Below are 15,803 nucleotides of genomic sequence, written 5' to 3' on the forward strand. Positions count from 1 at the left end.
GTATGTGTGTAACTGATTCTCTCTTGTTATCTTCTGAATTAATATATGAATGATTTCTTTCTTAAGATTGTGTGTGTGTGTGTGTGTGTGTGTGTAATTGATTCTCTCTTGTCTTCTTCAGAATGAATATATGAAGGATGATTTCTTCATTAAGATTGAGACTTGGCATAAACCAGACATGGGAACCAGCCACAACGTAAGCCTCTCCTAATGCTTTCACACACACACACACTGTGCTGCCCCCTGCAGGTAACACCCGGAAATTGTAAGACATCCGTCGTTTCTTGACGAGGCCTTTCTAACGGACCTACAATCTTTTACTATAGGTGGGCAAAGCCGAGCGTCTTCCCTATTGGACATATAGAACCTTTACCCCTAATTTAAGTTGTTAGGCAAATTATGTCTTAAGTAAACAAATTATGTTTGGCCTTCAGATATTGTCTGAAGACACAGGTTATACAAGTGGGCACAAGCAGACCTGCAGAATCACCACAACCAAACACAGAAATACCCAGAATGCCCAGAATCGGACCGCCAGAGCGTACGGTTACCGTGTAGTGAAACGATTATATAGGATAAATATAGACCAGAGCGTACGGTTATCATATATATAGGAGAAATATACACCAGAGCGTACGGTTATCGTGTAGTGAAAAGTTTATATAGGATAAATATAGACCAGAGCGTACGGTTATCGTATATATAGGAGAAATATACACCAGAGCGTACGGTTATCGTGTAGTGAAAAGTTTATATAGGATAAATATAGACCAGAGCGTACGGTTATCATATATGGAAAATATACACCAGAGCGTACGGTTATCGTGTAGTGAAAAGTTTATATAGGATAAATACACACCAGAGCATACGGTTATCGTATAGTGAAAAGTTTATATAGGATAAATACACACCAGAGGACCTCAACACTAACACAACACTAAACCCAACACTGGAAAGAGAGTTTAAGGGAAGGAAGGGATAGAAAATAATAAGTTAATGTCACGCTGTACTGTTCCCAGCTCCTCCAACCCCAGCACAAATAATAGATGAACCAAACGTGACATTACAACTAACGTTATTTCCTCCAACCCCAGCGTGAATAATAGATTAACCAAACGTGACATTACAACTAAACGTTATTTCCTCCAACCCCAGCGTGAATAATAGATTAACCAAACGTGACATTACAACTAACGTTATTTCCTCCAACCCCAGCGTGAATAATAGATTAACCAAACGTGACATTACAACTAACGTTATTTCCTCCAACCCCAGCACAAATAATAGATTAATCAAATGTGACAGTACAACTAACGGTATTTCCTCCAACCCCAGCACAAATAATAGATTAATCAAATGTGACAGTACAACTAATGGTATTTCCTCCAACCCCAGCACAAATAATAGATTAATCAAACGTGACATTACAACTAACGTTATTTCCTCCAACCCCAGCGTGAATAATAGATTATTCTTCTCGATATGAGCTAGTTATCCATAGTCCACGGTTATTCTTCTCGATATGAGCTAGTTATCCATAGTCCGCGGTTATTCTTCTCGATATGAGCTTGTTAGAGATAGAGATAGCCTGCCATATTCTACTCTCACACAGGTCTCACTGAATCCAGCGTTCTCTCCAGAAACACTGGAACACAGCAACACTAGCCTATGGACCTGGCCCACAGCAACACTAGCCTATATAGCCTATGGACCTTGCCCAACACTGGCCCACGGTAACACTAGCCTATATAGCCAATGGACTGTGCCCAACACTGGAACACTGAAACACTAGCATATAGCCTATGGACCTTGCCCAACACTGGCCCACAGCAACACTAGCCTATGTAGCTTATGGACCTGGCCCAACACTGGCCCACAGCAACACTAGCCTATGGACCTTGCCCAACACTGGCCCACAGCAACATTAGCCTATGTAGCTTATGGACCTGACCCAACACTGGCCCACAGCAACACTAGCCTATGTAGCTTATGGACCTGGCCCAACACTGGCCCACAGCAACACTAGCCTATGGACCTTGCCCAACACTGGCCCACAGCAACACTAGCCTATGTAGCTTATGTACCTGGCCCAACACTGGCCCACAGCAACACTAGCCTATGTAGCTTATGTACCTGGCCCAACACTGGCCCACAGAAACACTAGCCTATATAGCCTATGGACCTGCCCCACAGCAACACTAGCCTATGTAGCTTATGTACCTGGCCCAACACTGGCCCACAGCAACACTAGCCTATGTAGCTTATGTACCTGGCCCAACACTGGCCCACAGAAACACTAGCCTATGTAGCTTATGTACCTGGCCCAACACTGGCCCACAGAAACACTAGCCTATGTAGCTTATGTACCTGGCCCAACACTGGCCCACAGAAACACTAGCCTATATAGCCTATGGACCTGGCCCAACACTGGAACACTGAAACACCAGCCTATATAGCCTATGGACCTGGCCCAACACTGAAACACTAGCATATAGCCTATGGACCTGGCCCAACACTGGCCCACAGCAACACTAGCATATATAGCCTATTAGGGCTGGGACAACGCGTCGACGTAATCGATTACTTCGACGCAAAAAATACGTCGACGCAAAATATGCGCGTCGATTTGCCAGACCCAAAACGCGTGCTGACAAATATTTTGAATTTTACACCTTCAGTGTTTCCCATACGTAGACTAATCTGTGGTGGGGCGCCACGAACTCAAAACCGGTCATCCCACATTGATGTTCTATGTTGTACTATTTAAATTAAAGATAAGATAAAATCATTTCATTGAGCTGCACACAGCCTTTCCCTGCCCCGCCCCGCTCTCTCTCGTAGCCCGCTGCCCCTCCTCTGCATGAGCATTTAACACAAAATATTCACGATTGTTGAAGGATTGTTGTTGCCACGTAGAAGCATTGCATAGAACACGGCTGGCTAAATTGTTATTAAATCCGCTTAGCATCATGACCATGCTGTGCAAATTTGTTCAAAACTGCTGCAGTCAAGTTAACTCTGCTAAGGTCTCATCACAACATAGTAGCCTACATTGAGGAGACCAAACTAAGTTAAGTTATGCAATCAAGTAGTATCTCAAAGCTAACGTTAGAATACTGTTCGGATGTCAAGTTTAGCATGCTTACTTGTCAAGCTTACATCTGCTTGTCAATTTCGTTACTCATGTAGGGCTCATTTTATTGACTCTGAATGTTTGCAAAATCCCAATGTAAATGGAAAAGTGTTTTCCAAGACTCAAAAGTGATTGTCCCAAGGAGAAGTAGGCTACGAACCGTTATTTGAACTAACTACGTTATGAATTGCATTCACACATCAGCAGCGTTTTAACGGTGTTAATGTTAATTGCAGGGATTCCCTTACGAACGTCGTCTTAAAGTGACAGGCACTCAATTAGACCTACTGAACTGAACTGAATGCTACCTCTGACTAAGAATGCATTACTTTGCACTTGTATAGTCTTTTATTTTGGAATCTTAAGAGCAATAAACATATATTCCATATATATGTTAAGGAATTCATGTTTTTTTCATTCAGATATGTAAATCAACATGTATAAGTTGCTATTAGTCAATTAATGGGGAGATAATCAATAATTGAATCGAATCGAAATCGAATCGGGCTGAAAAAATGAATCGTTAGATTAAGCGATGCATCGAAAAAATAATCGCTAGATTAATTTTTTTAAAAATAATCGTTTGTCCCAGCCCTATAGCCTATGGACCTGGCCCACAGCAACACTAGCATATATAGCCTATGGACCGTGCCCAACACTGAAACACTAGCATATAGCCTATGGACCTGGCCCAACACTGGAACATTGAAACACTAGCATATAGCCTATGGACCTGGCCCAACACTGACCCACAGAAACACTAGCATATATAGCCTATGGACCTGGCCCAACACTGACCCACAGCAACACTAGCATATATAGCCTATGGACCTGGCCCAACACTGCAACACTGAAACACTAGCATATATAGCCTATGGACCTGGCCCAACACTTGCGACAGCAGGCTTTACCTTTACAAACTGTCATAGTATAATAGGCTATGCAGTTTCTGGCATCCATAAAGCATTTCTATATAAATGGCCAACATAACTTAACTGTAGCCTACATCTGACTCATCTTCAGGGGAGAGCAACGTTATTCTCCTTCAATAACATGACACACAACTTTATTTTTATACATTCATTTGATTAACAGGCTAGCCTACATGGCGATTAAGCACATTGATTAACAGGCTAGCCTAGCCTTAAAAAATAAATAAATGGGCAGTTCCAGCGTTATGGATGTGACAATTGGACTCATATTGGTAAACAAAATGCCTTAGAGTGGGGGCAAAATTAGTATCAGTGATTTAATTTGCATAACTTTTAATGTAACCTATGTCCTCTGAATACTGAGAAATCCTCAAATTTCATATAATCAATTTCATCCTAAGAATACAAGGCATTATATCAGCGTTATGGATGTGACATGAAATGGACACACTTTTGTGAGAGATTACAGGTATTCTACAAACTCTGTGAATTTTGAAGGAAACTGCCGAAACTATGATATATGTAGCATGAAGGAGACTTGAATGAACACAAAAAGTGTGTTTTTGAAACTATGCGTCATTTTTGTAATGCATTATGTAGGAAAAACTGGCGTTATGGATGTGACATAAAACACATAATTAAGTAGTGAATTTTGATATGAAACAATTGAAATAGTAATCATGAAAAACTAGCGATGAAATTATTGCTTCCTCAGTGCCCACTAAGATCCACAGGAAGAATCAGGACAATAAGTCATTTAAAATATAAAATATATATACATATATTTTTTTACCGTCATCAACTGAAACACCAGGGAACATGTATATACCTAGCCCTATAACTAGCCCTACCTGAACCGTTGCACCCAAGATGACAAAATATTTATGGTATGTTAGTCTCAAGAGCCCACATCAACCTAACCCATACCCACTCATTTGTGATTTGCACACATAAAGTACATGCACGCGCACGTGCACACACGCACACACACACACACACACGCACGCACGCACAGTCGCACACATACAGACAGGCAAGCACACACACACACATAAACACATTCAGACAGGCAAGCACACACACACACACACAAACACCCACCCACATGAATGCAGACACATAAACGCATACACACAGGCACGCATACGCATGTGCGCATGGAAACACAGGCACGCATACGCACATGCACACACAGACACACACACACACACACACTCTTATAAACAAAAGCAAACTCACATATGCACACACTCATTTACATGCACATGAGTTGCAGGAGTAAGAGATGGAGACAAATTGACAAGCATGATTTATTTTTGCGAAGAGAATATGCAGGACTGAGAGGCGGTCCTATTTTGTACCGCTATGCGGTACATCTAGTTTATTGCTGCCGTTACTAATGTTACTCTGTGGGTATTAGCTACAGAGGACCTGACACTTCAAATGCTGGCTTATCGCGTCACATTTAAAATTAAACTGTGTTAAGCAGACGTGAGCGGCAGGCTGAACAGATCTGCAACAGAAGGTTGCTATGTTAACTCCAGCTGCAAAGTCAGCCATCTTCACCAGCTAACACGATAATTCAGTTACTGTACAACAACAGTATGACAGTTACAGGAAGATAATCGCTCAGATTTTCGTTATTAGGCCACTTGAAAATAGGCTATGGCTAGGCTAATCACTGGAGGTATTTTAATATTATGTTTGTTTTGCTAATAGTTAGGCAAGGCCTCCTTGTGGTTTTGATCAACCTAATAATCTTTGAAATGTCAATTGTAGGCCTAAACACTAAGGTGAAATGCGTTGAAACTGACATGCCACTAGAACAGACGTTTTATCGGCTTTGAGGTATAACAAAGTCTCCAGTCTTGTAAATTCACATTATGTAACATCCATAACGTCACATCCATAACGCACCATTAAAGGTTTTAAAAGTAAGAAAGGGGCACAATTTGGTCATCACACTTTACATTGATATAAATCAGCTTTGCACAGACACTATGGACATTGTCGCATCAACACTGTATGTGTAGCATAAACTTTTCCTATAAAACGTTATGGATGTGACATGGCCATGGAACTTGCTGACTTAAAAACAAAAGCCTTACAAATGTAAGGAGTTGTGCTCTTAAAGGCAAGCTGAGCATAGACATTACTCTACCATTCCCTTGTCAATCTGGAATTTGTCAAATGACACAATTTGTTTGAACCTTGGGTCCATTTATCCACTTTTTAAATATGTATAATATTACCATGTGAAAAAATGTTGTTTCTGTATGGTTGCACACCATATTTATGATGTAAAAAGAGTGTAATTCTCCATCAAATTCAATCAGATCAGTTACAAACAATAAAATATAGACCTAAATGAAGATTTTAACAACAGTTCTATTTGCGTATGCACAACTTTTTTTTTCCATGTTAAGGATGACCTTTGCATGGAATTGCTGATCATGAGGCTACATTGCACATGCCCCCATCAACACCATATGATGCACACATGCCCCCAACCCACCGTACACACACATGCCCCCATCAACACCATACGATGCACACATGCCCCCAACCCACCGTACACACACATGCCCCCATCAACACCATACGATGCACACATGCCCCCATCAACACCATATGATGCACACATGCCCCCAACCCCCCATACGATGCACACATGCCCCCATCAACACCATACACACACATGCCCCCATCAACACCATATGATGCACACATGCCCCCAACCCACCATACGATGCACACATGCCCCCCCACACACACTCACCTGTACTGTGCTTTCCTTATTTCTTCTTTTAATAACAAACTGTCTCTCTATCTCTCCCTCTCCATCTCTCTCTCTATCCCTCTCTATCTCTCTCTCTCAATCTCTCTCTCAATCTCTCTCTTTCTTCCCCTCCATCTCTCTTTCTCCATCTCTCTATCTCTCTCTCTCCATATATATCCCTCTCTCTCGTTCTCCCCCTCCATCTCTCCATATCTCTCTCTCTCCATATATATCCCTCTCTCTCTCTTTCTCCCCCTCCATCTCTCCATATCTCTCTCTCTCCATATATATCCCTCTCTCTCGTTCTCCCCCTCCATCTCTCCATATCTCTCTCTCTCCATATATATCCCTCTCTCTCTTTCTCCCTCTCCATCTCTCTCTCTCCATATATATCCCTCTCTCTCCATCTCCCCCTCCATCTCTCCATCTCTCTCTCTCCATATATATCCATCTCTCTCCCCCTCCATCTCTCCATCCCTCTCCATCTCTCTCTCTCTCTCCATATATATCCATCTCTCTCTCTCTCCATCTCTCTCTCTCTCCATCTCTCTCTCTCCGTCTCTCTATCCGTGTCTCAGCCTCATGGTCTTCCCCCAGAAGAATGGGAGGAGGCTGAAGTGGTTCCCATCGACATAGCAGATCGCTCCCAGGTGGACGATGTGGTGAGTGTTCTAACAGGACGATGATGTAATGAGTGTTCTAACAGGTAGATGATGTAATGAGTGATGTAATGAGTGTTCTAACAGGTAGATAATGTAATGAGTGTTCCTTCCTCCCTCTCTCTCCCCTTCTCTCTGTGTCCCCCCTCCTCTCTCTCTCCCTCCCTCCCTCTCTCTTTCTCTCTCTCTGCCCCCTCTCTCTCTCCCTCCCTCCCTCTCTCTTTCTCTCTCTCTGCCCCCCTCCTCTCTCTCTCCCTCCCTCCCTCTCTCTTTCTCTCTCTCTGCCCCCCCCTCTCTCTCCCCTTCTCTCTGTGTCCCCCCTCCTCTCTCTCTCCCTCCCTCCCTCTCTCTTTCTCTCTCTCTGCCCCCCCCTCTCTCTCCCTCCCTCTCTCTCTCTCTCTCTCTCTGCCCCCCCCTCTCTCTCCCTCCCTCCCTCTCTCTCTCTCTCCCTCCCTCTCTCTCTCTCTCTCTCTCCTTCCCTCCCTCTCTCTTTCTCTCTCTCTGCCCCCCCCTCTCTCTCTTTCTCTCTCTCTCCCTCCCTCCCTCTCTCTTTCTCTCTCTCTGCCCCCCCTCTCTCTCTTTCTCTCTCTCCCCCCCTCTCTCTTTCTCTCTCTCTCCCTCCCTCCCTCTCTCTTTCTCTCTCTCTGCCCCCCCTCTCTCTCTCCCTCCCTCCCTCTCTCTTTCTCTCTCTCTGCCCCCCCTCTCTCTCTTTCTCTCTCTCTCCCTCCCTCCCTCTCTCTTTCTCTCTCTCTGCCCCCCCCTCTCTCTTTCTCTCTCTCTCCCTCCCCCCTCTCTCTCTTTCTCTCTCTCTCCCTCCCTCCCTCTCTCTTTCTCTCTCTCTGCCCCCCCTCTCTCTCTTTCTCTCTCTCTCCCTCCCCCCTCTCTCTCTTTCTCTCTCTCTCCCTCCCTCCCTCTCTCTTTCTCTCTCTCTCCCTCCCTCCCTCTCTCTTTCTCTCTCTCTCTTTCTCTCTCTCTCCCTTCCTACCTTCCCTTCTCTGTTTCTTCCCCTCCCACCTCCCCCCCCTCTTCTCTCTCTCCTTCCTCCTCCCTCCCTCCCCCCCTCTTCTCTCTCTCCTTCCTCCTCCCTCTCTCCCTCCCCCGCCCGTCTCCCTCCTCTCTCCTCTCTCTCTCCCTCCTTCTCTCTCCCTCCTCTCTCTCCCTCTCTCCTGCAGGATTATAAACCAGATGAGGACCCTGCTATATTCCACTCAGAGAAAACAGGCAGAGGGCCACTAGGACCCGGCTGGAAGGTGCTCACACACACACACACACACCCTACACACAAATTTTATATACTTTATTCGATTCCACTTTACAAGTCAAGTTACATTAGGAATCAAATCTTCTGATAATCCAGTAGATTAAAGCAGTTCAGCAATCTATCATGAGTTTACAGATTCAGGGGTATAGGAAACATTGTCTCTTCCAATTAAACATGCTTCCTATAGTTGCTGATATGGAACAGTACTTCACTAGCTGCTTGGCCTTAGTTTTATATAGTCCCCCAATGCAAAGTCCATGGACCGCCAACCTATGTACATGACATAGGCTACCAAACACTAACACAATGAGCTGGCATTTGTATCCTAGGTTCTCAATGGCAGAAATCAAAGGCTGGTATTTGAGAGTTTTCGTACAGTATGAGTCCTCCATAAATAGGTCAAAAGCACATGACACTTCAAATATTTTAACTTTTTTAGCATTCTAAAAAATGGAGATAATGTCCGGTGTGTTTGCAATTCCAGAGACACACCCACACAAACACTCACTCACTCTCACACACACACGCACGCACACACACACACACACACACACACAGACAAACACGTACGAGACTCAGATCCACAACCTTCTGTGAGAGTCCCTGTATGAAGATCTGGTTTGTGCTTTGTTCACCTGGTGTGTGTGTGTGTGTGCGCAGTGATTAAAGTTCTCCGTCGCTAGAGACCATATCATTGTAGATCCCAAAAATATGCTTCTTTTCTGTAGCATGTGAACTCTGGCTTTTGATTTTAAACTTGTCTTCACGGTTCCCATGTCATTGACATGCTGCAATTATAGGCTTTAAATGAGGTAAAAGTGACACCAAAAGCTAAACTCACCTCAGCATGATATACACTGAGGGTTCAAAAATGAAAGCGGAAAAGCCTTGAGAGGAGCGGACATGAAACTAGCGGTCAGAGCAACCCTTGAGAGGAGCGGACATGAAACTAGCGGTCAGAGCAACCCTTGAGAGGAGCGGACATGAAACTAGCGGTCAGAGCAACCCTTGAGAGGAGCGGACATGAAACTAGCGGTCAGAGCAACCCTTGAGAGGAGCGGACATGAAACTAGCGGTCAGAGCAACCCTTGAGAGGAGCGGACATGAAACTAGCGGTCAGAGCAACGTGACTACACGCACAGGCTATGTGACAGAATGCACAATAACCCTTGGAAATGCACAATATGAAAGCAGTTATAGATGAATAATGAAATTATTTTATCTTCAATGAAATTATTTTATCTTATCTTTAATTTAAATAGTAGGCCTACAACATAGAACATCAATGTGTGGTGGCCGGTTTTGATTTCGTGGTGCCCAGCCACAGATTAGTCAACGTATGGAAAACACTGAAGGTGTAAAATTAAAAATATTTAGCAGCACACCTTATGCTTGACGAACCGACGCTCATATTTTGCGTCGACGTATTTTTTGCGTCGACGTCATCGATTACGTCGACGCGTTGTCCCAGCTCTAATCGGTATATATGGGGGCAGCCGTGGCCAGAAACTCATGAGTTTCTGCAGTCGTAATGGTACCAACTTTTATCTCGTAAATTACCCCACTAATAATGCCCTGAATGGTACGAAACTTCTACAGTAGTACAACTATGTTCTTTACTCATAAAACAAGGCATTGAAAAGTTTGTAAATACACCAGGAGTTTATTTAAATAAGACTTGTCTGATGGATTCTACTATCTGCTACTATACCGCTGCGTCAACGTTACTTCCGTGATTTGGGAAAAGCCCGTAAAAGTCCTGGCAGGAAGCATGCATAAGGATGTAGATCCAGGAATGCACTAATATTTTGTTCGTAGTACCAGTTTGCAACAATTATTAGTTAACACTAAGTTGTAAACACTTCGGAAAAAAAATATTAAAAACTGGATATATACCAAAAAACGTTGATGTAATCGCTTCCTGCAAGGACTTTTACGGTAGGGGTGTGAATCTCTCATGTAAAAGACGATACGATTCGCATCTACATACATGGGCACGATTTGATACAAGAAAAGATACATGTTCATAAAAAACGATTCAGTACGATTGATGCGATTCGATTCGATGCAATTCGGTGCAGTTCAAGAATGAAAAGCACAGATTTTTTATCATTTGCTCAAGGTGCACATTCATTTTATATTATCAATTATCATGGTCATGGTTGTCAATTAGGCAAAAAATGTGTGAATATGATTATCTAAACTGAGGTTTGTATCATATACTGTCTACATTTCAGTCAAACACAGCAGCCAAATACAACATAAAAATACATTTTTATAGACTTTATAGAGTTATATCTGATTGCTTTCAAGGAGCTGTAGCCTATTGTTGAGGTAAGACGATACCGAAATAAAATAAAACAGTGCTTAAGACACTCTTGGCTTTTTCTCATATAGCCTACAAGAATAAAATAGGCCTACATGTCAATGAACTCTCTGGGCTTATTTTGTTCCAACGGTAGACCTAATATGCAGAAACCTATAATGCCACAAGTCTGAGTGAATATGAACAAAATAATAATAAATTGTGTTTGTTTTAGCAGCAAGGGCCAAATTATTCTTTAACATTAAGGAAATCCCTTCATCAAACGTAAGGCTACTCTACAGACTATCATTGCTTTTTAGAAATGCTATAGTAAGTGTTTAATTTCGCGCTGGACTTTGAAAAATAAAAGAGTAAAAATTGTCAAACAAACGACCGAGTGGGAGTTGTCACGTGCTTAAGTTGCAGTAGATGTATGGGTAATGAGGTCCTTTGACAACTTTGGGCAATGAATGTAGCCAAAAACGAACTGCATTACCCACAAATCCGTGCCACGTGTCGCTTCAAAACAGGAAGTGGGATGAACGCGCTGCTTGCAATGTAAATGAGAGTCTGAGCAAGCAGAAAAGGTTGTGAACCGATTCGTAACAAGTAGTGTTGTCACGATACCAAAATTATGACTTAGATACGATACCTGCCATAAATATCACGATGCTCGATACTGAAACGATACTGCGGCGAAATCCTAAGATATCTGGAAAAGAAAGGACTCATACCTCCTCCAAGTGTATTGAGTCATTTGTGTTGAATTCGGTGCACTTTTGTAGTGTGCAGGTCAATTCTGGGTTCTAAACTTCCTACATAATTATTATTTTTATAGTCAGTAAAATAGTAGGCCTACTTTGTGTGAAGTCCTTATTTTTTGTTATAGTTAATTTACATTGTGTTGTGTTTTGCCAATAAAGTAGCTTTAAATAGCTAAACTAGGCTAGATCAAGGTCAGTGTTGAAATTACTGCATGCAAATCACTGAATGCTATAATAATAATAATAATAATACCTTGGACTTATATAGCGCCTTTCATGGTACCCAAGGTCGCTTTACAACGAGGGGGGGGGGGGGGGTAAGGGGTCCTCACTAGTAACCACCACCAATGTGTAGCACCCACCTGGGTGATGCACGGCAGCCATTATGCGCCAGAACGCTCACCACACACCAGCTTGAGGTGGAGAGTGAGGGAGTGAATGAGCCAATTACAGTGGGGGATGATTAGGAGGCCAGATCGAATGAGCCAGGTTGGGAATTTAGCCAGGACACCGGGGAACCCCCTACTCTTTACGATAAGTGCCATGGGATCTTTAATGACCACAGTGAGTCAGGACCTCGGTTTAACGTCTCATCCGAAGGACGGCATCTCCTACAGTGCAGTGTCCCCGTCACAGCAGTGGGGCATTGGGATCGATCTTTTTTGGCCAGAGGGAAGAGTGCCACCTACTGGCCACCCACCAACACCACTTCCAGCAGCAACCCAGTTTTCCAAGGAGGTCTCCCATCCAAGTACTAACCAGGCCCACACCTGCTTAGCTTCAGTAATTCAGCTAAGACAAGGTATCCATTGGTATGGCTGCTGGCATGAGGCAGAGGGCTAATCTTTAGGCCATCTGATGTACAGTATAGGCTTCCCTAGGCCTTCCCGTGTTCATGGGATTTCTTTGGCAGTTGCAAAGGGAAGTCAAGTCAAGTCAAGTCAAGTTTATTTATATAGCGCATTTCATACACAGAGGTCATTCAATGTGCTTTACATAAACAAAACCAAACAATAATAACAAATAAAAGCATAGAAGGGCAATATAGTCAAATAATAGTTAAAAGGTAAAGATCGTAATAAAAAGGAAACATAAAACAAGGTAAAATCATTTAAAAAAAAAAAAAAAGAATAATTAGTAAGCAAAACAAAGGCAAAAGTAGTAAAAAAAAGTAATAAAAGACAAAGTAGAATAATTATCAAGGCAGATTCAGAATTTGTTACTCGGCACAGTTAGCAGAAAGCATCTGAGAACAGTTTGGTCTTAAGTCTAGATTTAAAACTGGCTACAGTTGGGGCCTTTTTGATGTCATCCGAAAGTTGGTTCCACAGCTGAGCCGCATAGCAGCTAAAAGCTGCTTCACCATGTTTAGTTCTAACTGTAGGTTTTACTAGCAGGTTTTTTACCTGGGACCTGAGAGGATGAGAAGGTGTGTACTGCTGAAGCATGTCTGACAAGTATTTAGGTCCTGCTCCATTTACTGATTTATAAACAAGCAATAGTGCTTTAAAGTCAATTCTGTGACTTACTGGAAGCCAGTGCAAGGACTTAAGAATTGGAGTAATGTATTCAGTTCTTTTAGTTTTTGTTAGAATCCTAGCTGCTGCATTTTGTATCACCTGAAGCTGTTTAATAGTCTTTTTAGGAAGGCCTGTGAACAGTCCATTGCAGTAATCAACCCTGCTGGAGATAAATGCATGAATGAGTTTTTCTAAGTCATATTTTGACATCAGCCCTCTGAGTTTGGCAATATTTTTGAGGTGGTAAAAAGCTGATTTAGTTATCGCTTTCATGTGGCTGTTGAAATTTAGATCACTGTCAATTAATACACCAAGATTTTTAACAGTATCCTTTGCCTTCAACCCTTTTGTGCCAAGGAGAGTGGCAACCCTAAGTCTTTCCTCATTTTTTCCAAATATAATTACTTCAGTTTTTTCTTTGTTCAGCTGAAGAAAATTTTGAGACATCCAGGTGTTGATTTGTTCTATACACTGACACATAGATTCAAGAGGACCGTAGTCGTTTGGTGATAGAGCTAGGTAAATTTGTGTGTCATCTGCATAGCTATGATATGAAATCAAATTATTTTGAATGATTTGTCCAAGTGGGAGCATATAGAGGTTGAATAATAGTGGCCCCAAGATTGACCCCTGGGGAACACCACAGGTCAAGGACGTTGGTGTTGAGGTACAGTTTCCGATGGCAACAAAGAAGCTCCTTTCTTGTAGATATGATTTTATCCAGCTGATAACTATGCCTGTAAATCCAAACCAGTGTTCTAGTCTGTGTAGTAAAATATTGTGATCAACAGTGTCAAATGCTGCACTAAGGTCCAGTAGCACTAGGACTGATGTTTTACCTGAATCTGTGTTGAGGCGTATGTCATTGGAAACTTTAATGAGAGCTGTTTCAGTGCTGTGATTTGCCCGAAAACCAGACTGAAAGTAATCAAAATACCCATTTGATGTTAGGAAGGTGGTTAATTGATTAAAGACTACTTTTTCAATAATTTTGCCAATAAAAGGTAGATTGGATATGGGCCTGTAATTGTTTAGCATGGAGGAATCCAGGTTATTCTTCTTGAGAAGTGGCTTTACAACAGCTGTTTTCAGTGACTTAGGAAAAGTGCCAGACAGCAGTGATACATTTACAATTTGAAGGACATCCGCCGCTATGAGGTGAAAAACAGTTTTGAAGAAATTGGTAGGCAGAGTGTCTAAGACACATGTGGAAGAGCTGAGATTCTGTACCGTTTTTTCAAGTGTTTCGTAGTCTATCAAGCTGAACTCTGACATCAAGTTTAGTTTCCGTCTGTTTGTTGCTGGAAGTTCAGGTTGTTGAATTTGTAATTGAGCAGATATGTTGAGTCTGATTTTGTCAATTTTACCTTTAAAAAAAGATGAAAACTCATTGCATTTATTAGTTGAGAGAAGTTCAGGCGCTAATTGTGAGGGGGGATTTGTTAACTTATCAACAGTTGAAAATAGAATACGAGTGTTATTTGAACTTCTATTGATAATGTTAGAAAAGAAAGACTGTCTTGCTTTGCATATTTCAGAGTTATATGTGCGGAGCATCTCTTTATGGATTTCATAGTGGATCTGAAGTTTGTATTTACGCCATTTTCTTTCAGTCTTCCTACACTCTCTTTTTAGAAGTTTAACTGCTGGATTTTGCCTCCATGGTGCTTTCTGTTTGTCCTTAACTTTCTTGAATTGTAATGGAGCAATGTCATCCATAATGTTTGCCATTTTTGCATTAAAGTGATCAAATAAGTCTTCAGAGTCTGACAGTTGACTTGACTTTAGTGAAAGTGCTTGCTCAAAGAGAGCACTTGTCTGATCATTTATGATTCTCCTTTTTACCATCATAGCTGTGTTTTGAGTGTGTGGGGACATAGACACATCAAAGAACACGCAGAAATGATCAGATAAGGCCAGGTCTTTAACAGCTGTAGAGACATCGAGACCCTTTGTGATAACAAGGTCGAGGGTATGGCCGAGAGAGTGTGTTGGCCCCTGTACATGCTGTGTTAGGGAGAAAGTATCGATTAGTGCAATGAATTCCTTGGCATAATTGTTTTCAGGATTATCCACATGCAAGTTTAGATCCACTGATATAATAAGACAGTCAAACTCTATGCAAACAACTGATAGCAGTTCACCTAGTTCTTCAAGAAAAACTTTAGCTGAATGTTTTGGAGGGCGGTAAATTGTCAGTAATAAAATCTGAGGAGAAGACTTAATGCATGCACACAGATATTCAAATGAAGTAAAGTCACCGAATGACGACTGATTGCACTGAAAAGACGTCTTGAAAATTGTAGCTATCCCCCCACCTCTTTTATTTGCTCTGGTAGCACTCAAAAAACTGAAATTTGGGGGAGCTGATTCGATGAGAGTAGCAGCACTGTTTGCTTGATCTAACCATGTCTCAGTTAAAAGTAAAAAATCAAGGTTGTGTGTGCAAA

General features: G+C 42.2%; 1 protein-coding gene across 1 annotated transcript in view; it reads left to right on the plus strand.

Annotated features, from left to right (window-relative positions):
* The window catches only part of pitpnbl (phosphatidylinositol transfer protein, beta, like), a 34,546-nt gene that overhangs the window by 5,249 nt on the left and 13,494 nt on the right, over positions 1-15,803 (plus strand). Inside the window, exons 6-8 of the mRNA XM_076297591.1 lie at positions 122-196; positions 7,423-7,506; positions 8,676-8,753. Of these exons, the coding sequence (XP_076153706.1) occupies positions 122-196; positions 7,423-7,506; positions 8,676-8,753 (237 nt within the window). The remainder of the gene's footprint in view (positions 1-121; positions 197-7,422; positions 7,507-8,675; positions 8,754-15,803) is intronic.

Source organism: Alosa pseudoharengus, unplaced genomic scaffold (genome assembly GCF_046254945.1).
Source record: "Alosa pseudoharengus isolate Yale_2024_CS ecotype anadromous, Long Island Sound unplaced genomic scaffold, YU_APseudo_1.1 YU_APseudo_1.1_scf_21, whole genome shotgun sequence".
NCBI classification, from domain to species: Eukaryota; Metazoa; Chordata; class Actinopteri; order Clupeiformes; family Clupeidae; genus Alosa; species Alosa pseudoharengus.